The sequence below is a fragment of the Mercenaria mercenaria genome, chromosome 13 (genome assembly GCF_021730395.1).
Source record: "Mercenaria mercenaria strain notata chromosome 13, MADL_Memer_1, whole genome shotgun sequence".
Lineage (NCBI taxonomy): Eukaryota > Metazoa > Mollusca > Bivalvia > Venerida > Veneridae > Mercenaria > Mercenaria mercenaria.
This window is the reverse complement of record NC_069373.1, coordinates 46,415,338-46,439,577: the sequence shown is the minus strand read 5'-3', so window position 1 is coordinate 46,439,577 and position 24,240 is coordinate 46,415,338. Positions and strand designations below refer to the sequence as shown.

The window sequence follows — 24,240 nt, the reverse complement described above, 5'->3', positions numbered from 1 at the left end:
ATAAAATGTGCAACACTCGTCTCACGCCCCCTAGCACCGGCTTAAGCAGAACTCTATTGCATATATGTTGAATGGACTCCATGAACCCAAAGGACCAGAAAATATAACAACACAATGTAGCAACGTGATATTTAGGTCAAACGTCATTGCATTTGCATAAATGTGGGTGGTTTGAAAATAGTTACATTGCTACAGATTTTGTTCAACAAGAACTAGGATAGCGTAGCAATGAGCAAAACGAACATTTCTTATAAAGTTAAATGAGCCACACCATGAGAAAACCAACATAGTGGCGACTAGCATGGATCCAGACCAGCGCATCCACGCATTCTGGTCAGGATCCACGCTGTCCGCTTTCAAAGCCTATTGCAATTAGAGAAACCGTTAGTGAACAGCATGGATTCTGACTAGACTGTGCGGATGCGAGGGCTGGTCTGGATCCAGACTAGTTGCAAAGCCACTATGTTGGGTTTTCTCGTGGTGCGGCACATTAATTGCTGTCAACCGCTTAAGCCGGTAGTCGGTACTTTGAAGCGTGAAGGGCTTTGCATTTTTCATCGTCTCTTGTGAGCAAACAATAGATCCGAGGATGCTTTGTTTGCTTGGCAGTATTCTGTAAAAGATCTTCTTATAGGTCTGTTTTCCATTAGAGGCATACATATTGTTTCAGTATTCGTTCAAAATAGATACCAAATATTTTATGGCCTACTATACAGAAAGACATCAAAATATAAAAAAAAATGGTAATTAATAATTGTAAATTTTTCAACGAATCATTTAGGTTAAGGACAGAAACGGTATAGTTAAGACCATTGTTATGAATATCTGTTATTAAGCATAGAATTGTAATGTTTACACATGTACATGTACCTGTAGTTATGTATTATAGTTATATCCAATCATTAGCCAAATACATGACATTGTTATGTCAATATAGCTAATAAAGTATGTTGTTGTTGTTATTTTATCAGTCTAATGGCTCAAATACTTTTTAGTTATTATCAGTTTTATTAACTACTAATAAAGCACATGCTCTTATTTTCAGTCAAGATTACAACCTTATTGTTGCCGATATAATAGTAAAAGGCTTCGATACGTCAATAACCGATGCACTAGCATTAACAACAATCCTGTGATATAAGGAGTTACCAGTCTCGTCAATCTCCCCAATGGCATCACACACTCCAGCTAAATGAGATGACCATTCAGTACTAGAAACTGCGACTCCATATGATGAAAGGTAAATGATATACCTGGTTATTTTATAACTAATGAAGACCAAACTTGCCTGGCTTTCTGTCTGCTGGTAAATGTTCAAAAATGCATCTCATTGAGAAAGGAAATATCAAATAAGTTATATGTGAAAACAGATTTTATCAGTGATAATAATAATAATACAAATATTACTAATGATAAAAAAGATGATGTAATTGTTTAAGCACATCTAGTTTGCATGACGTAAATAACAGTGTGTGAAACCATTTAGGGCTTCAGGTCTGTTATCAGTCTGTCCGTCCGTCCGTCCGCCCGTCCGTCCGATTCTACGTTAAATAAAACAAGAGGACCATAATGGTCCTGAATCGCTCACCTATCCCCACATGACCCAGTGTTGAACTGAGTATGACGTCGTTATTTCTATTATTTGACATAGTGACCTAGTTTTTGAGCTCATGTGACCTAGATATCATCAAGATAAATTCTGACCAATTTTCATGAAGATCCATTGAAAAATATGACCTATGGAGAGGTCACAAGGTTTTTCTATTATTTGACCTAATGACCTAGTTTTTGAAGGCATGTGACTCACTTTTGAACTTGACCTAGATATGATCAAGATGAACATTGTCACCAATTTTCATGAAGATCTCATGAAAAATATGGCCTCTAGAGAGGTCACAAGGTTTTTCTATATTCCGACCTACTGACCTAGTTTTTGACCGCACATGACCCAGTTTCAAACTTGACCTAGATATTATCAAACTGAAGACTCTCAACAATTTTCATGAAGATCCATTGAGAAATACGGCCTCTAGAGAGGTCACAAGGTTTTTCTATTTTTAGACCTACTGACCTAGTTTTTGACCGCACGTGACCCAGTTTCAAACTTGACCTAGATATCATTAAGGTAAACATTCTTATCAATTTTCATGAATATCTCTCAAAAAATATGGCCTCTAGAGAGGTCACAATGTTTTCCTATTTTTAGACCTACTGACCTAGTTATTAACCGCACGTAACCCAGTTTCAAACTTGACTTAAATATCAACAAGATGAACATTCTGACTAATTTTCATAAAGATCCCATGAAAAATATGGCCTCTAGAGAGGTCACAAAGTTTTTCTATTTTTAGACCTACTGACCTAGTTTGTAAAAGCACGTAATCCAGTTTCAAATTTGATCTAGATATCATTAAGATGAACATTCTGACCAATTTTCATGAAGAGTCATTGAGAAATATGGTCTCTAGAGAGGTCACAAGGTTTTTCTATTTTTAGACCTGCTGACCTAGTTTTTAATCCCACGTAATCCAGTTTCGAACTTAACCTAGATATTATTAAGGTAAACATTCTGACTAATTTTCATGAAGGTCTCATGAAAAATATGGCCTCAAGAGTGGTCACAAGGTTTTTCTATTTTTAGACCTACTGACCTAGTTTTTGACCGCATGTAATTCAGTTTCAAACTTTACCTAGATATCATCAAGGTGAATATTCTGACCAAATTTCATAAAGATCCCGTGAAAAATGTGACCTCTAGTGTGGTCACAAGCAAAAGTTTACGCACGGACGCATGACGGACGACGGACGCTGCGCGATCACAAAAGCTCACCTTGTCACAAAGGGACAGGTGAGCTAAAAAGTCTGTCACTATTTAAAGGGAAAGGCATTTATGTTCTTATTATGCCCCCTTCGAAGAAGAGGGGCATGTTGTTTTGCAGATGTCGGTCGGTCGGTATGTAGACAATCTTGGGATATTGGTCATAACCTGCAGATGGCCTCTATTGAGATCAGTTGGGCCAAGGTCAAGCTCACAATGATCCGGATCAGTTAAACGTTTTATGTCAATATGTAAAAATTAAAGAGATGTGTTGGTGACATTTATGAATATATAATACTGGCATAACCTTGTTTTCATAGTAACCTGAAAGACCTGAAATCCCGATAGCAGTAAGTGGGATGAGCTCAGAATGAGCTATTGTGACCGATCATTGTCCGGCGTCCGGCGTTGTGCGCCACAGAGGCCACAGTTGTAATACAATTTTTATAAAACTTGATCAGGTTGTTTGTCTTATTGATCTCTAGGTCAAGTTTGAAACTGGGTCATGTGGGTTCAAAAACTAGGTCAGTAGATTAGATCAAAGGAAAATCTTGTTAACCCTCTAGATTCCACAATTTAAGTTTGAAACTTATGGGAGTTAGTCAAAATATTTGTCTTGATAACTTCTACGTCAAATTTGAATCTGGGTCATGTGGGGTCAAAAACTAGGCCACCCTTTCAAATCAAAGGAAAAGCTTGTTAACACTCTAGATTGAGTGAGTGAGTGAGTTGGGTTTTACGGCGAATCGACACAAAAATGGTCATATATCGCCGATAACACTCTAGAGGCTATAGGCTACAGTTGTGATCTAATCTTTATGAAAATTGGTCAGAATGTTTATCTTGATGACTTCTAGGAAAAATTGAAATTGGGTTATGTGGGGTCAGAAACTAGGTCATTAGGCTACATCAAAGGAAAATCTTTTTAACCCTCTAGAGTCCACAGTTTAAGTTTGAAACTCATGAAAATTGGTCAGAATATTTGTTTTGATGACCTCTACCTCAAATTTGAATCTGGGTTATGCGGGGTCAAAAACTAGATCATCCGGTCAAATCAAAGGAAAACTTTGTTAACATACTAGAGGCCACATTTATGACCCTATCTTTATAAAACTTCGTCAGAATGTTTATCTTAATAATCTTTAGACCAATTTTGAATCTGGGTAATGTGGGGTCAAAAACTAGATCGCTAGGCCAGATCAAAGGAAAGTCTTTTTAACACTCCAAGCACCACATTTTACGTTTGAAACTCATGAGAATTGGATTGAATGTTTGTCTAGATAAAATCTAGGTAAAGTTTGAATATGGGTAATCTGGGGTAAAAAAACTAGGTCACTCGGTCAAATCAAGGAGAAACCCTGTGTGTGCAATAGGGGCTAAATTTTTGACTGGATATTTGTGAAATTTAATCAGAATGATTCTCTTGATTCAATCTAGGTCAGTTTCGAATATGTGGGGTCAAAAACTAGATAAACCTGGTCAAATCAAAGAAAAACATTGTGTATGCAATAGGGGTTGCATTTTTCATCTGATGTGCATGAAACGTAGTCAGAATGTTTGTCTTCATAAAACCTTAGAACAATTTATATCTGGGTCATGTGGGGTCATGTAGGGTCAAACTCTAGGTCACTTGGTCAAGTCAAAGGAGAAGATTGTTTACGCTCTAGGCCACCGTTTGCCCAAATCTTTCTTAAACTTTGTCAGAAAATTTGTTTTTATGAAATCTTGGACGAGTTTTAATCTGGGTCATGTGGGGTCAAAACTAGGTCACCGGGTCAAATCAAAGAAAAGCTTGTTAACACTCTAGAGGCTACGCTACAATTGTGACCCAATCTTTATGAAAATTGGTCAGAATGTTAATCTTGATGATCTCTAGGAAAAATTTGAAACTGGGTTATGTGGGGTCAGTTACTAGTTTGTTAGGCTAGATCAAAGGAAAATCTTTTTAACCCGCTAGAGTCCACAGTTTAAATTTGAAACTCATGAGAATTGGTCAGAATGTTTGTTTTGATGACCTCTACCTCAAGTTTGAATCTGCATTTTTTTATCTGATGTGCACGAAACTTAGTCAAGTTTGTCTTCATGAAATCTCGGATTACATTTTATCTGGGCCCTGTGGGATCGAAACCTAGGTCATTTGCTCAATTAAAAAAGCTTTGTTACATTGAAGGGGCAAAATTCTTAATCTTCATAAAACTTGGTCAAGATGTTTATTTTCATAAAGTATTTAATGATTTTGAATCTGGGTCACGTGGAGTCTAAACCTAGGTCACTAAGTCAAGTCATAGGAAACACTTGTTTACACTCTAGAGGCCACTGTTTTGCTCCAATCGTCCCCAAACTTTGTCAGAAATCTTGGACGAGTTTTAATCTGGGTCATGTGGGTCGCAAACTAGGTCACTAGGTCAAATAAAAGAAAATGCTTGTTTACACTCAAGAGGCCACATTTTGGTCCAGTCTTAATGAAAATTGGTCAGAATATTTGTTAACATGAAATCACTAGGTCAAACATGTTTACACTGTTATGGTATGTTATTCAGGTAAGCGACCTAGGGTCATATTGGCCCTCTTGTTTCATTTTTACTTAATTTCAGAAATGCTTAAACAGTGGGTGAAGAAAATGGGCAATAAAATACAACGAATATGGTGACTTGTGTTTTTTTCTGCTCTTGTTTGCCTTTTAAACTAACGTTCTTCGGGCTCACAGAGTATGAAAAAATTCTTAATTGTAGAAAAATTTGCATCCTTAAGACAAAGTTGGAGAACTTAGGAATAAACGAATGCACGACGCTTTCAAAGGGTATAAGTTAAATCCTATGAAACAAATATGTTTTAAAAGTTCATACTTAGGTGAGTACTTTGGATGAAAGTTATGAACTTCTGTGAAACGGGCCCAGTACGGCATATTGAATGTACATAATGCTTATGTACAGAACAGTGAATAGTTGTTCATAAAAAAAGTAAAATAAATTAGGTTGATAACAAGTGAAAACTCTATCAAAAGCATGAAGAAGTTTATTAGAAAAGGAAAACAGAACGAAGACAAATTCACATGGGACAATCCTAGTATACACACAAACTTCTGATACAAAAATTAGTCATATCTTATAAATGTAAACTTCGATATCATGTATTTTGAAACAAGTACAGTCTGATACGTGGGTGTTCTGCCTTGGAAAAACAAACTGTCGTACAACTGTACCATAATATTTTGTGATCTCTATCATTTACTAAATCATTTGAATTATAATTGATATTTTCTTTTCGTCGAATTTAGAATTCTGCTGGGTTCGTTCGTAGAAGTCTTTTATAAGTATATGATAATGTAGCATTCTGCCTGTCAATTACAAACTACTACTCAATTTGGTGGTCAGTAAGGTGGTAATAATCGATAAGTGTTAATTCTATGGCCACAAAAAATGTCTTATTCCCATTGTAAAAATCGGACAAAACACAATTTTTTAAAATATCGGTTTAGAAATGTTTACATTATTGTTTAGAGTTTACATTTTCTTTCATTGAAATTTTACATTCACGCTATTTAAGACATGCACATATAACTATCCATCAACAAATTATCCAAAATTTAAATAAATTATTTATGGTGTCCAGATTGGTCGAAATTTACATTTAGTTTAGATAAACTGACAATTCAAAAATCCTGCAGATGTTTTTGTTTAAAATCTAGGGAAACAAATTTGTTACGGAAAATGTGGATTAAACAGTAGATTTTCTAGTCTAAATAATGCAAAACTTACGATATAGTATTATTTTGTTCAGGACAAACCACACCAAACAGACAGGAAAACGTTTTAATTAACAGATTCGATGCCTTAAATAATAAGGGGTAGACTGTTACGTATTCAACGCAAACCGAATAACATATATAGCTCTATATAAAACTATTGGTAACAATCATACATATAAAAAACCAAAATATAACAACATGTGGACAGAAAAAAACATAACATAGTAAAAGAAGCTGAAAAAGGTACCATGCAACACTTTACTTTATTCCTCTAAAAATAAACATGTACATGTTGCAGCAAAACAGAAAGTTTGACTGGTTTCTGAACTATATAAAGAGAGAAAATAATTGTTAAGATATAATTCTCTGCATAAAAGTTTTAAGAAAACTTTTTTTGCCAAAGTTATTACGAAATGTTTCTTTTAAAGTTTCTGCAAATTGTTTATTTAGTGTTCAATGTTTCTATGAAAGTTTGAAAAAACCATAGTATCGTTATAAAAATCGTTTAGAGGGTTTCCAGAACTTGAGTATAGAAGTCACTGTTCCTGTTAAAAGTTTCACATCACTAGCTAGTATAGTAATTAAAGTAATCGAATAACAGTCCGACTTGAAATTTAAACGGACCTGTTTCTTGGGTATTTCAATGTAATTGTATTGTTAACTTAATACCCATATATACTTACAGATTTGTTTTGTAAAATGATACACCAAAATGTTTTGCATTTTACTGTAACCAAATATTTAACATGTCGTGTTGCATGGTATGCCCTTCCCAAAGCAGAATTTAATTTTTTTTTTGTTTCTGACTCATGTCCATTTTGCGTGTCTGTTTTCGTCTCAAAATCGCTTACTGGCAAGAAGTAATGTTATCTATATTTAAGCAGTCATTAAAAAGTTCAAAATGGAAACAATTCATTTGAGTGTTCTTTGCAATATGATGCTTTTAATTATAAAGAGTAACTTCACATTTAAATAAGAAATCATCGAAAGTTTCAAATGCAACTGGTCATTGTATAGCAAATTCTGGTCGATTTCTTGCCAGCATGATTGGAACTTGGAAGTATTTACTTCTGAAATAAAAGAATAAAGTTTTCATAAAGTAACAGGTTTACAAATCATATAGATTTTAAATATCCGAAATTTATAGTGATTTCATATTGTCAAACACAGAGTAAAGCATCAATAAGATCTGTAAAAAGATTCTTTGGAAGCATAGAATGCAACCAAGTACAATAATAGCAGACTCGGTTTGATTGAGTCTGTTCATAAGTTGATTGCGTCTGTTCAAGACACTTTCAGGATAATCATTATAGATACATATTTCTATGTAATGTTTCAACATAGTTCCTATTTATACATTTTAACCGCTTCGGTAGCTTAGTGGTAGAGCGTCCGCTTCGAGTGCGGGAGGTCGTGGGTTCGATCCCTGACCAAAGACGTAAAAATGGTACTAGTAGCTTCCTCGCTTGGCGCTCAGCATTAAGAGGATAGTACTAGGACTGGTCAGCCCGCTGTCAGTATAATGTGACTGGGTGGGGTATCATGTCATGTGTCTTCGGCGTGATATTCAAGTAAGGCAGCAATATAAAGTCGGGCATTGTGCTCACTGCTACAAGTAGACACCGTCGTTCATATGACAGAAATAATGTTGAGAAAGACGTTAAACTCGAACACACACGCACACGCACACGCACACACACACACACATTTTAAATGAATATATTCTGTTGTGATAAATCGACGTATCCAGAACTCTTTAGAAAACTGGAAAATGAAGAAAGATTAAAATGCGCGTTAGATAAATTCATAAAATAGTGCCTTTTTGTGAAGATCAAATAACGCCTGCTTCAAAAGTTTCCTTTTATTCTCTTGTTCAAAACCTGCTTCCATTTCAGCCAGCTCAGAATTACGTCTTCCACAGTGGTCAGTAACCATGTCATTAATGCCAAGAATAATTTCTATGTTTTCTGAAATTTTCAATACAATAAATTAAAGATCTTCTCCATATTTTGAAGACAAAATCAAGCGGGACAAATCATAGGAAAAATGGGTGTTTTGCATGAAAATTGAACAGCATATGAAATATATTTATTACCCTACAAAAAATTGAAAGTTTACTTATATATGCATTGAATTTTAGAAAATTTTGCTAAAAAGAAGTACAGAATGTCCAGGATTCGCATTCTTCGTTCAGTAATGTTTGTGAAACTGACTTTAGGATTGGGTATCGACATTCACATTTGAGCCGCACCATGGGAAAACCAACATAGTGCATTAGACAATTATTATTGTATCTATGTGAACTACGTACGCTCATCTGTTAAGGGTCTGATTACGGTGGTTTGTACGAATAAATTCTCTGTTTGTTAATTAATTGTACATGTAATTGTGAACTTGCAACCAACTGGCTTTCACAAACTTGAACATACAGCTTTGGTCAGTTAACGAGACTAAAATGTCATTGTTTATTACAAGACGACTCTATAGGCAAATGTTTAACCATGTTCATGTCAACTCGCTCTAGCCTAGCTATTTATTTATAAATCGTATTCTACTCAGATCTCACAATTGGAAAAACTAACTGTTTGAGATTTATTTTAACTTTATTGACAGTATCTTTATACAAATCTTTCATCGCATTATCGTGTTCCAAATGACTTTCACAGTTTGAATACTAGTGTATAGGTTCTCTAGTCCTGTCCCTATTGGAAAAATGATGTGATATGACAACATCAAAGAACTATGTATCAAACAAGAAGATTTTTCCACTGCATACATAAAGGGAAAAATCTTCTTGTTTGATAAATAGTTCTTTGATGTGTTGATATCACATCATTTTCCCAATAGGGACAGGACTAGAGAACCTATATACTAGTATTCAAACTATGAAAGTCTATGGGAAGATGTCGTCGGAATAATTCTCCATTTTTAGCTCCGGTGGCCCCTTTGTGTAATCAGGAAGAATCGTTTGAACAACATTGGTAGAGGACCACTCAGGGGACATCCATGTATCAAAGTTTCATCAAAATCCTTTCAGTGATTTTTGAGATGTCATTTATAGAAACTCTTTACTACAGACCAACGGACAGACGCTCGTACGACAAACGACGGACGCAACGTGATCACAAAAGCTCACAAAGACCACTTCATGCTCAGCTGAACTAAATATATTTCTAAACACAATGAGTGATATAGGAAAATATTTCTCTTATATTTTTTAGTATTTTACCAGTTAGCATAAAGGAAAATGCAGTACTCACCCGAGATTACCTTATGGGTGATTGTGTCACATCGCGTAAGTGCTCTGAATACTTCATCCCTTATATGACCTAACACTCCACCTGGAATACAAACATTGTTTCTGGATAAATCAACTTGATGTTTCTTTTGGTTTGTTTGTTTTAGGTTTAACGCCGTTTTTCAACAGTATTTCAGGTGTGTAACTGCGGGTAGTTAACTAACCAGTGTTCCTAGATTCTGTACCAGTACAAACCTCTTCTCTGCAAGTAATGCCAACTCTCCCACATAAATCAGAGGCGGAGGACGAATGATTTCAGACACAATGTCTTTTATCAAATCGTCACGGAGAATATACGGCCCGCCCGGGGATCGAACTCGCGACCCCGCGATCCGTAAATCTGCGCTCTCCCTATTGAGCTAAGCGGGCGGGTTGATGTTTTTGTTATTTATATCCAATTTGATAATAAAGTGTTTCATGAGAAATCGTCCCTTTATTCTAATAGTGTTTTAACTGATTCTATTTCATTAAAATACATCTTCAGGCTTTTCATTTAATATACCATCTCCCTGTACTAAGATATTTTGCCGTCGCTTTTTTCCAGTAAAATAATAGAATGTTCAATCTACATAGTTTTTCTTTCAATGATTTATCAAAAGCTGAGTAGCCATAGTTACAACTGTTTTATAATATAGGAACGTTCTATTTCTTTTGGAATATCTCTTCTTTGCTAACCCTATTCAAATCGAACTTGGCACCGAACAAAACCATAGAACAGCCTATGCAAGTAATATGAATTCTGACATCGTCTGAGATTATTGTGCATTGTCGTTTTAAGTTAACAACAAACTGATATCATATCATGAAGCAAACACACAAAGGCAGACAGTTATTAGTTTGTAAGACGTCACAAGTCTTTCAAAGCAGATAGCTTTTCTGGCTGTGGAACACGTGAAAGATTTGAAAAGTATGTTTAAGTTTATTGCATCCCCGATATAACATATATGAATGAATAGGCTTTGATACTTTCGACATGTTAAGTTTGAACATTTATAGTCTGAATGCATTTCCTTACAGGAAGTTATTTAAGCATATACTGAAGAATTGGGCAAAAATCGATTCTATTATCTTTCCTTGTTTATCGAGATCAACGCTATACATTGTTGTCTCCCTTAGACCGTCTAGCTAAATATCGATCACTATCGGATATTTTTAACGAGTGTTGTAGATCATTATGGTTCGGCTATCTCCGCTTATCGTATCACGGGAGGTGCCGATCATAAAAAAAAGGATTAGAGATTAGAGATCTACTTTAAAAGCGTGGGAAGGGTGATTTATTTTACACTAATTTTAAGTACCGGTAAAACAACAACAACAACAAATATAGTCATCTTTATACTAATCCCCAGTGATAACGAGATTCTAGCCGAAAAGGCGAGGACGATTATATTTCATGATAACCGATGAAATACCAATCTATAATGCTTACAAAATGTGTAAATGTTGAGTTCTGCTCAACCCGGGGCTAGAGGGCGTGGACGGTAGCATGCATTTCCACTACCGTCCATGAACAGGCTCAATCAAACCGAGCCTACAACATTTTCGTTTTTGTCGTGTTGGGCGACCTGTGAAGTTTCCACTTTTTTCTATTTTACACATTACCTTCTAAGTAAATATTAGCATTTCTTTCACCTTAAATATCCTGTGATTTTATGGCAACATAGCTCAGTCGGGTAATACGCAGATAACACCTGGATATAAGCAAATCATTTTGTGGATTCGAATCCTCGTGAGTATTTTTTCATATTTTTGTCTTTTTAGTGTTTTCTTTTCTTTTCGTTTTCATTTTTGTTCCCGTATTTTTGTTTCTTTCTTTGATGGTTTGTATTTGTATGCCTTTGTATAACACAACAGTATGTTTATTATATGCATAGCTTAAATGCAGGCATTAAGTCAATATCATCTTTGATATAATGCTAAACTTTTCTGATCTGCCATATCGGGTTAAGATACTTCTCTGTTGTGTTGTCACATAGTTCATAAAGGAATCTAAATGTTTATGGAAAAGTGAAATAAAAATTTAATGTCGATGCTGTGTTTCGAACCCACGCGGCAAAAGATCTGTTTAACATGGACTGTATGCTTTACCACTGAGCTAATTTGCAATTGGTACAAAATCTAGAAATATTTAGATTGTAACATGTTTTAAAAATGGTGAATTCCCTATGTTCCATTTTAATCTATTCATAGTCATGTTTGTAAATATCAAGTTATCGTTGGGGCATATAAGTATTGTCCGTAAGTATTAAAATATTTAACTGACCTGTCAAAAATGTTCCCGGCTTTCACGTTAATCTTATATAGGCTCGAACAGAATATAATAAAAGCCGGGTCCATTTTTGACAGGTCAAAAAAATTGATAATATTGACCTGGCACTCATGAATATTCCGTATAGTTCCGTCAATCAATTCTCGGTATCCGAACATAAATAGTGATATATATAACTATTACTTATATATTTCTTAACTGATGTACTGTCGCATGTGTACATAGCTGTGCGGAAAAAGCGTTTAGTTACCAATGTCAGGGTTGTGGGTTCGAGTCCTATGTCTGACCATATTTTCCCCCCCCCCCCCCCCCCCAAAAAAAAAAAACTTTATATGCAGACTTACCACTTATTTTATCAAACGTATCATGATAATTATGGTTTATTTATTAATTTATAAAAGTTTTCATATTTACCAGTTGTAAAAATGTGTACATGTAATGATATTGTTTTGAAAGTATCTTAGATAGAAAGACTTATTACCTGTCACCAGCGTTCCAGAAAATAAATACTACTAGAGAAAGCAATTAAAATTCATGAAATATGATACATAAAATAATGTCAAAATAAACCAGGTATCAATGACGTTACATTAAAACTGATCTAAGAAAATTCGAACCCGTGATAACGCGCGTGGAAGTCAGACATCTTACCACTACGTCACCGTGTCTCTGATACACTGGATATGTTACTTTAGTAATATCGATATTTTCACGATACAAATTTTGCGTAAAATAACGAAAACGCACGAAAATACTGGCGGACATTAATGAGTGCCAGGTCAATACTTACGGACAATACTTTATATGCAGAACCACGATTTATTCGTTACATAATAATCAGTGACGCAAACAATGTACACAGATGTATGGCGTGAGATATTCTGTTCAGGAACGCGTTAGCTAGATAAATATCGAGAAAATTATCTGGCTATATAGTTAATGTTTGCGATCTTTTTCCAGCAGGATTATTATATTTACACAAATAGTAAACCCAAGAATGCCAAGAACTGTCACCAGTTTAAGCTATGTTACTTGAAACATTCGTTTTCACATTACCAAAGTGTTTAACGCGAAATGATTCGTGTTAGTAGTTATTAGATAACCAGACTACTCTGGACATATTTGCTTTTTTCGACAACGAGCAACACGAATTTTACAGTGTTGATAACATATTAAGTAACTTATTAACTGGCAACGTTAATCTTACTAGAAATACAGTTAAGGGTCTGAATATGTCCGAGTATTCCGACTGTCCCATGCAAATCTTAACTAGTTAAGGTTAGCTTAAAAGAGAAAATGTCCAGAGAATTCCGATTGTCCAATAACTGCTAATAACACGAATTCTTTCGCGTTTATCACTTATTTATATGAAAACTGTTATGTACATGTCATTTCTCCTTCGGATTTACTTTATTTATGAATCATTGTTTACTGCCCTAGTTATGAGACATCATTATGTTAGAAATTAATATTCTATGGTGTTCCGGAATTATCTACCACAATATTGATAAACAGGGTGTTACAATTATTTTCAATGTCTGGACTGTTCTTGTTTTTTTTTTCTTCAGAATATTCTTTTTATTCTTGGTCATACATGATACATTAAATAGGAAGCTATCTGGGACAGTACAGAACCTACAGAGTAAGATCTTATTCTTCAGTCTGGACTGTTGTGAAATATTTTGGAATTTATACTGATTGCATTTAAATTTGACCATGACAGGATTATGACTATTCTTGCATATCAGATTGGACTTTACCGGTGATAAACATTTTTAAAGTTTCTTTTCATAATAAACTTTGTTATTGTAAATAGTTGCTTGTTTGTTTTTCTGTAACCTTAAGTATTTTAAGTACCATAAGACGTAGCAAAATAAATTTTTGAAGTAAACAGTTACTTAACTGGACAGTTCTGGGCACTCTTGAAATTAATATTTGTGTAAAGATATTTATTTTGCTAGAAAAGATTCGATTACAACCAGATAGCTTTCTCACTATTGATATAGATAACGTGAATCAGTTTGTGAACCTCAACAGGTTATCTGACGGAAGAAATATACTACCAAAAAGATGTGAAATTTTGTTTGTTTCTTATGCAATACATGTGCAGCTGCTCTTTCTAATGATTTATGTTTTTTACAAAGTTATAAGTTCTGTATCCTTTTAAAACTTTTTTTTTACATAAGAATCTTTAGAATATGATTGTAGAAAGTATATGGGTTCTCTACTTTGAATTAAATCCTTATTGTAGTTTAAAATTTGTCTTTACAATTGCTTTCAGTTATCGGTAATAAAAGCAATTTTACATTAAAACTCACTTCCTTTTCTTAAAAACAAAGATATTAAGGTAGATATTTTGATTCGGATTAAAGGTGGCAGGGGAGCGGTTTCGTAGTTTGGGCCCGGTCGATTTTCTGTATAAACAGGACAGGGTAGATATAAAGGCATATCTATCTTACTGGTTATTTATCATTATTAATTCTTTAATATATCCGGGGAATGAGGAACGGTTAATGATTCTACATGGCGGGTGTTTTAAAATTCCTAGCTCCGTACTTCCGGTTGAGGCTAAAACATAAACATCAAAACAAAAAGTCGGCCAGACGCTCGGCTGTCATCCATCCACTTTTTTTCAAGTGAAAATTAGGGAAATAAAGTGGTGGTTGGGAGACACATTCCACACCACCTGGGTATGCATCTATGTTCGCACTATACATATATGCTACGAAATTGGATTTAAAAATACAAAATGGATGAATGGCAGAGTTCAAAGTGAGGCCTGGTTAGGCTAATTTTGATCTATAAAATTTGGGTGATTTAGCCAATTTTCACTACATCTGGCATGGAAAGCGACAGGTGCATAGGACCGGAGAGTCGTCTTTATGTAGTCTATAGTATCTGCAATAGTCCATAGTAGTTTCAAAGAAAAATAAGCAAAAACGAGATTTCTATGGATATTTCAACACTGGTACCCACACGTCAATGTGGAATTCGCGAATCTGCACTCCCCTGCCACCTAAAGTGTTTTCTACCATTAGGAATCTTATTAAATCCTGACTTTGGAACTATTATACACTTTAAAGTTTAGTAAGTAAAATATAGGAATGTTACCTTTTTTATTTTCTTTTTCGTGGACTGGTTTCAAAAATTTGGACTTAAGTAGTCATTAATGACCATTTTGCTTGTAAAGAAGAGTTCATGAACGTAATTTTTTATGAAACTTCCTTCAGGTATCAATTATTATACACCATAAAATAAAATGTGTATGGCCATATGCTTATTTTAGGATATTTGACTGTTGAAAATTGAAGCTGCTTTTACGACTACATTTATAATTGTGCAACATGTTATCACATCTATTATTATCTTTGATCTTTAGAAAGGTAGTAAAGTAACAATCTGATTTAAGTACTTGATCTTCTAAACGAAGATCTGAGAACGACCCATTCACATACGTCCTTTGTATATTTTGGATTTCCAGTATTGCTGTTTTTATTTTAACCAATCAGACGATTTGTTCGGATGCCAAAGAGTAAGAAAAATGTACAGTCATTCCAGGGCTCGGACCCGGGACCCCTCACTTACAAAGAAAGTGGCCTACCGACTGAGCTAACCAGCTATCTGCCACATTACGACAGAAGAATTGTAAATATCAAAAGTCAAGGCTACAGGTAGATTTGCAAAATATTGTAAGTTAAGCTCTGATTAGCTAGCGAAAGGGTCTTCAGAACGAGGCTATGAATAGGTCGTTCTCATATCCTATACGTAGCGTAATAGGAGATGTACTTTAGTCAGACTGGTAAAGTAACATCTCTGATTTTATCAATAAACATGTGTGCTGCTATTAAATCGTGCCATGATTTTCCTTCGTTATCCGGACAACGATTCTCGGTGTACCAAAAAGCAGAAGCTGAATAAATTTTATTAAGATGATAAAACGGATATACGAAAACAAATAATTTTCGCAACATATTTATTTAAGAGAAGAAATTAATAAAATGTAAATATGTAAGATGACGGAAATGATGATTACGATTATGATGGAAATATATATATAAATTTATCATGCTTTATTGCGTTTTCATCGTCGCGGTTTCGGGATATCGACTTTTACCATTGTAGTTTCGTGTTTTCACCATCGTGATTTCAACTTTAACTACCATCGCATTTTCGACTTTCATCCTCGTAGTTTCGTGATTTGACTTTTGAGTTATGGGGTTCAGAAATAAAAATATCAATGGTCCACACTGAACACCGTACAAATTTATGAAGAAAAGGGCATAAGTTTGCAAAAATGCAAATAGAGTCATGGAACCAGCGCAATGCATGTCAGATTTTCACAGGCAACAAGTGTATGGAATTCAATCCATTCCCATTAATGGGCATAATAACTTACATACAACACATTTACAAGAAATATGTCAAGTCGAACAAGAGCTGTCTCCATAGGATGACACATGCCCCCGATGGCACTTTGAATGAATAGTTATGGCCAATGTTAGAGTTTAGGACCTTTGACCTACGGACCTGGGTCTTGCGCGTGACACGTCGTCTTACTGTGGTACACATCCATGCCCAATATTTTTAAAATCCAAGCATGAATGACAAAGATATGGACCGGACACGCCCATCAATGCACTATGTTGAAATATGACCTTTAACGTCTAAGTGTGACCTTGACCTTTGAGCTACGGACCTGGGTCTTGCGCACGACACGTCGTCTTACTGTGGTACACATTTATGCCAAGTTATTTGAAAATCTATCCATGGATGACAAAGATATGGACCGGACACGAATGCACTATCATGAAAAATGACCTTTAACGTCTAAGTGTGACCTTGGCCTTTGAGGTACGGACCTGGGTCTTGCACGCGACACGTCGTCTTACTGTGGTACACATTCATGCCAAGTTATTTGAAAATCCATCCATGGATGACAAAGATATGGACCGGACACGCCCAACTATCATGAAAAATGACCTTTAACGTCTAAGTGTGACCTTGACCTTTGAGCTACGGACCTGGGTCTTTCGCGCGACACGTCGTCTTACTGTGGTACACATTCATGCCAAGTTATTTGAAAATCCATCCATCGATGACAAAGATATGGACCGGACACGAAAATTGCGGACAGACTGACAGACCGACAGACCGACAGACTGACAGACGGTTCAAAAACTATATGCCTCCCTTCGGGGGGCATAAAAAGAAGCATACTACTACTGCCTTTGTAAAAATACAAAGTGGAAGGATGAAACAAAATTATATGCATTGTATGTTAGGATGTCTTAGTAAACAAGTGTGTGAAATTCTGAAATTCAAGTCATTTCCTTAAATAGGTACTGAGATACCAGCTTACATACAAAATCTGAACCCAAAATTGATTTTCTTAGTAGAAAAAGCGCATGATTTTGTATAAAAGTAAAACCGAGTTACAGAACCTTTGCGGAACATGTCAGTCATTGTATAGTGAGAGTTTCATACAATTCCAATAGGCGGTTATAGAGATACCAGCTAACATGACCAATTCGGGAAGCCGGCCGACTCTGACGAATTGCCTAGTGAAATGGCTCTACATATACTTCGAATAGCCGTGCTAAACGCAGTGTGTGTGTGTGTGGGGGAGGGGGAGGGGGCGGGTAAGTTGATTGGGTGCCAGATGTTCATTAAGGATAACAAAATTCAACAAGAAGAGACTAAAATGGTAGTAAAATTACACAGGGGTACCTAAAAGGTACGCGGTGCGGAGGAGGCAGGTGAGGGGTGTGTATTTGGGGTACTAGAAACTAAAGCGAATGCAGATTCTGACCTAAGAGGGTTATCCCTATGCTAGTGACCTAGAGACACTAAGCTCAAAATCAAAAATATCTTCCTTAAGTGGTGCATTGGTAGCCAGGTTCTAAAGTTTGAAAGCCGTAATTATTTGACATTTTGCCTTAAAAAATAAGATATTATTGAGTTGTGTGCGGCCATCATGTGAAGTTTGAAAGCAGTAGTTGTATACTTTGTGATATAGGGTCCCGAAACAAAGAGAAAAAATATAAACCTAGAATTTTCTAACTTGACCTTGGAACTATATCTAAAATCATTAGGGTGTACTTAGATATTGTGTTAAGTTTGAAAGCTATTGTACTCTATGACTTACAGTTCTTAAACCATTTTATAATCTCCAGGTCACTGTGACCTAGAACTATTCACTCCACAACAATTAAAATCTTCCTCCGACATTTAAATAGAAAGGTACATTAAACAATTCAAATAATGTTGTTGGTAAATTGAAAATGATAAATTATATTCTATAAAGCCGCCTATGGGAAAATCAACTGAAATGGAAAGAATGGAAAATGGAGTTGTGACATACTACGGTCAAATTTTCTATTTGTCACAACCAGCCTATGCGCATAAATGGAAATTAGTCCGTGCGACGCAGTGTATACGTGACTGTATCAGAACATGGTTGGCTGTAGTAGAGATTCTGTCTAAAAAGCACCAGAGTTATTTTTGATTTGTTGCTTACTAGTATAAAAACAACAACAAAAAAAAACCCCCCAAAAAACCAACTTCTGTATTTTTTTAATCATGGAAGAAGAAAATGGCCCAGGAGCAGTCATTTTATAGTTCGTACAACTATGATTGAGCTATAACTGTGTTGGCATGTCCTATGAGACCGAGGTAGTTTGAGCATTAAGACCTCAGTGATCGCAAACAAGATCTATCACTAAAACTTTTAGTTTAATATTAGTTATGACTGGAAACGAGGTTGTTTAGGAAGGATTTGTGCGCTATTTGGATTTGTTTTCAAACGCTACGAAAATAATTAAACAAACTTACATTTGAATTGTTCGCCGTAGTTCAGGAAAATGTTCTCCATTTTATCAACAGTGGCATCGTCCTCTTCTTGAATTGCCTACAATAAAAGCAAGAGAAGACAAAGATGTAGTTGGGTATTTCTATTTTGTTTCTGAAAGAGTTATAAATCTGTGTGCACTATGGGTTCGAAATCATGCACTTTCCTAGATGGCTTGTGGGAGGTTGCACACACATGCATAAAATAATACATAAATGGACATCCGGGCTCTTCAAACATCAAAAGCAGGAAAAACTGCAATATGATCATTTCAAGTATTTTTGTAGGCATTATTTCTGTCAAATGATTTCAATATATTTTTCTCACCCGTTTGAGCTAGATGTCGGTGTTTCGGGCGAAAAAAATAATGTCCGCTAAACACCTAGCGTACTTTGTATCACAATTAAACTAAACGTCTAGAAAGTGTGTATCATATTTCAAGCATGACCATTGTCGTCTGGGTACGCGTATTCACAACGCACAGTTATCAAAAAACTAAATGTTATTGCATGTTGATGTTGATTACAAACTCATTAATAGCAGTTTTATCAAAACGTTTGTTAAATTAAGATCTATTCATTGATTTTTATTCTTTTTAAAAGTAGGCGGTTCTAAACATCATTTATTGAAACGCTATCAATAATAACGGGTCATGTCGTAATGGAAGAGTCACCGAAATTATACTGGACAGGATGCGGCTCTTGGTTTCTGCATAGGCTCCACTGTTTTACAATAAAATGCTATTTTGAAGCCAGTTGCTTAGTTATAGTCAGCTTGTCGAAGGATAACGGCGGAAATAAACAGTACGTGTGTGTGTTATAATCAGTATATGTTGGATCAAAGAAAAATTTGTCTGACAGATGGCGAGTGCTCAGCTGAGCTGATAAACCCTGCCTCCGTACGTAATTATTTTCATCGAATCCACCCAGCTTGAAAAGTCTCCATAACCTATAAAAACATTTCGCTGTGATAAAACCTGTGCGTCAGGGGTAACTCGTTTTAAGCTCTGAAGATCATCTTGGTACACTCTTAACAGTAACCATTAGGCTAAGGGTCACGTTCAATGTATTATGATATTGTATCTAAGACATAATGTTTTTCGCAATGACACAGAATGACAGACCGGTTACACAGCTCATACAATCATCAGTGCAAGTTGCAAGTTGCAATCTGCCGCATATTCATATTTTGTATTACTCCTACGTTTTAATCTATGTATAGGGAATCATTTTTGGATGTGCACATACTTGCGTTTATATACATCTCCTCTATAGCTCCACACTCTATTGCCTCCCAAAAGAGCTATACACGAAAACGTGCCCCGGGGAGCTACATCCGAAGATAGGGTGTGATATATGGTACCTTTATCGCCGTACCAAGATACTTGTTGTTTCAATATAGTTCTTATATCTTAATATCAAGCTGCAATGTCCTTACTATGTATATTTAATATCTTTATCCTCATATCAGGCTGTAACTTATTAGCTATATGATAGCTATATCCCCTAATCAGACTGTAATTTCTTCACTTTATGGTACCTATATATTCGTCATTCTCCCAGATGATGCTGAAATTGTTTTAATATATATTTACCAATACAAGACTGTAATTCATGAGATAAAGTGTACTTATATCACAAAATCGGGCATTAATCACAAACAAAATTTGTTATATTTGTTATTACTTTTACTTACAGTAACGTATTTACGAACGCCCTCAATGGTCTTACTGCAGAGTTCACTAGAATCCTCGTCTTTAACGCAATGACCAGCAAAAGCTATTGCTGTAAAAATGTAAGCACAATATTTACAGGTAACAATCTAATTATTCAACAGATAATTCTTTAATCGTTGCTACATGTTAAGAAACTCATTTCAGTTTATCAGAAGAACTATTGGTTACCCCGTTCTACCATAACTTCTATAGAGGATATTACATGAGTGTCTTTTCATACTGAATTACTTAAACGAGTTGAAAAAAAGATAAAATGCGAGGCTCTGCTTTATCAAAGCTTTATTACACTAGTGTATTATCAAATTTATGTAATGGCTTTATTTTACTTACACGACGTCAAACATGTGATAAAGTAAATTATCGTATTACCATATGATTACAAATTTCTACAGCATTTACTTTTCAGTTTGATGGCATTTACTCTCAATAACACAACAATAACACAACATTCAGAATATCTGATTTTTAGTTACAGTCTGTTTAAAAATTATGCTAAATGACTTATTTCCTAGAATAACATAAAGCCTGTCTAAGGATAGAAAACAACCAATTGAACGATTCACAAAGTTGACTGTTAGAATACTAAACAAGAGGGCCATGATGGCCCTATATCGCTCACCTGAGTAGAGTTGTTTGTTTGAACAAATTTCTTAGCTAAAGCTTTAAAAACAAGAAAATTAGAAGAGTGGGTCAAGGTAAAGATTATTTATTATAAAAGACAAGATTACTTTTGAAATCTGTAAAGAAATATTACAGGTGGTCCAAATCCTTTTGCTGTAGCTTAGAAAACTAGAAAGTAGGTCAGTAGGTCACATTGATGGTCACTGAACATCTGTTTAAAGATTGGAATGCAAAACTATACTTGCCACCCAAATTTCAAAGCTGTATCTTCAGAAGCAAGAAAGTAGGTCAGTAGGTCACATTCAAGGTCACTGAAAATCAGTTCAAAGGTCGGTATGCAAAACTGTACATGTCGTCCAAATTTTAATGTTGTATCTTAAAAAACAAGAAAGTAGGTCAGCAGGTCACATTCAAGGTAACTGAAAATCAGTTTTAAGATCGCTGTGCAAAACTGTACATGTCATCAAAATTTCAAGGCTGTATCTTAAAAAACAAGAAAGTAGGTCAGTAGGTCACATTCGTGGTCACTGAAAGTCTGTTTAAAGATCGGCATGCAAAACTATACATGTCATCCAAAGTTCAAAGCTGTATCTTAAAAAGGAAGAAAGTAGGTCAGTAGGTCAATGTTACAGTCAAGTGACTCCTAATTACTTGGGGTCATAGGGTTATTATAATTAAACAGTCTAGGAAATATGATCAGATATTTTTAAGTATTTTTCCTATATAACTCATACAAGCGGGGCAATATATGCCCGAAGGACTACATCAAAGGAGGATAGGAGCAAAAGTTTGACTGATGAAGCCCAAAAGACAGAAACAACAAAGGGAAAAAAAATTTAAGTCCTCAGAAAAAATATCTAAGTCAAAAGGACGGGAACAACAAGCGGAAGGAACTTAACCAAAACGAAATCCTTACAAGGTATGTACAGATATGTCAAAATACACCTAAAAATTGGAGTTACCATTCATGATGTACCACAGAAAAGTGGTCTCGGTTTTTCCCTATGGCCAATAATAAAAAATGTTACTAAATAAACTATTTATAGTAACGTAAAAGGGAAGTAATTAAAAAAAATATTGTTAGTGAACAAAAGAAGAACCTGCCAAATAAATACAACGCACTGCAATGCAACGCAAATACAGAGCAATATACACAAAAAACAAAGTCATATGACCTTTGACCCCTAAGTGTGACCTTGACATTTAAGTGAGCCATCCGAAACATGCGCTCTGCACGTCGTTTCGATGAGGTGAACATTTGTGTCAGGTTTTTTGAAATCCTTCAAGGGGTTCAAGAGTTACAGAGCGGAAGAGAAATTGCTAATCAACAGACGGACAGACAGACGGACACCGAGGCGATAACATAATACGTCCCTTTGGGCGTATAAAAAGGAATCGTGATCTTATGGTGATACAAGTCGTGTGCAAGTTTGGTTCAAATCAAATTATAAATGAAGCTGCTATTGTGCAGAAAAGGTCAAAATAGCTAATTTTGGCCCTTTCAGGGCCATAACTCCGGAACCCATTATGGGATCTGGCCGGTTCAAGAAAGGAACAGAGATCTTATGGTGACACAAGTGTTGTGCAAGTTTGATTAAATTCAAATCATAAATGAAGCTGCTATTGTGCAGACAAGGTCAAAATAGCTAATTCTGGCCCTTTTAAGGAACCCATTATGGGATCTGTCCGGTTCGAGAAAAAAACCGAGATCTTATGGTGACACAAGTTTTGTGCAAGTTTGATTAAATACAAATCATAAAGGAAGCAGCTATTGTGCAGACAAGGTCAAAATAGCTAATTCAGGCCCTTTCAGGGGCCATCACTCTGGAACCCATGATGGAATCTGGCCAGTTCAAGAAAGGAACCAAGATCTTATGGTGATACAAGTTGTGTGCAAGTTTGGTTAAAATAAAATCATAAATGAAGCTGCTATTGTGCAGGCAAGGTCAAAATAGCTAATTCTGGCCCTTTCAGGGACCATCACTCAAGAACCCATAATGGAATCTGGCCATTTCAAGACAGGAACCAAGATCTTATGGTGAAACAAGTTGTGTGCAAGTTTGTTTAAAATAAAATCATAAATAAAGCCACTATCGTGCAAACAAAAAATTGTTGACGCACGCATGGACAGAAGCACGGACTGATGACGGTGAAGGGTGATCACAAAAGCTCACATTGTCACTATGTGACAGGTGAGCTAAAATGTAAATCGTTAAAATGATTTTAAGTGTAAACATTTATATCAATAAAGTGAACAACATTTTTTTCAATAAAGTTACTGAAAGATAAGCAAGACATCCTGTTCATTGTAATGATGTTATTAAGTTCATTCAAGAATTCATTGATGTGTTTATTCCAAACGAAAATGGCATATAATTTATTTTTCAAATAGCCGCGCAATGTACTAAGAGGTGGAATGTCTCAACTTTTGAAAATAGTGTAACAAAGTAATCTCAGTATATTTTTTAATTGGAGCAAATTGGTGTACCATACATATACATGGATACTAACTTCAAATCGGATGCAAATAATGATATTTCTTTCTGGCGAGAATGATGATATATGTTAATATTTGTGTTTGGTCGGAAATGTAAACATTTTTCTTATTTTGATGGCAATTAACCAGTTTAGTTAGACGTACCTTCGAATCCAGCATAACTGATTTCATAATCTGAAAACGCAGATAAAAGAAAAATTAATTTTGTATTTAGCCGAGAGCTATTGCAACGACCTCGGCCAATACGACAGTACATGGCCAACAACAAGACCAATATGACGACACATAATTATTGACAATATTATTATTATTAACTATCAAATATAAAGAAAAAATAACTAATCATACAATACAAATAAAATAAACGTTATTTGCTTCTGCAGAGTTGACTATATATATATTAAGGA

At 35.3% G+C, this 24,240-nt stretch overlaps 1 protein-coding gene across 1 annotated transcript; it reads right to left on the bottom strand.

Moving 5' to 3' along the window:
* Positions 1–5,815: 5,815 nt before the first annotated feature.
* On the bottom strand, positions 5,816–24,098 carry LOC128547909 (uncharacterized). The gene is made up of 6 exons (XM_053521716.1): positions 23,978–24,098; positions 20,676–20,764; positions 18,965–19,040; positions 9,827–9,907; positions 8,385–8,533; positions 5,816–7,636 (listed from the first exon to the last, which is right to left on the bottom strand). The coding sequence occupies exons 1-6, from the start codon at positions 24,087–24,089 to the stop codon at positions 7,631–7,633; spliced, it is 513 nt and encodes a 170-aa protein (XP_053377691.1). The 5' UTR covers positions 24,090–24,098; the 3' UTR covers positions 5,816–7,630.
* Positions 24,099–24,240: the final 142 nt, after the last annotated feature.

Coding starts and splice junctions, on each gene's coding strand:
- LOC128547909 (XM_053521716.1), bottom strand. CDS start 24,089: ATGTACTGTCGTATTGGCCGAGGTCGTTGCAATAGCTCTCGGCTAAAT. Junction 9,908..18,964: donor CTACGGCGAACAATTCAAAT/GTAAGTTTGTTT, acceptor TTTGTATTCCAG/GTGGAGTGTTAGGTCATATA. Junction 8,534..9,826: donor CACCCATAAGGTAATCTCGG/GTGAGTACTGCA, acceptor TGAAAATTTCAG/AAAACATAGAAATTATTCTT.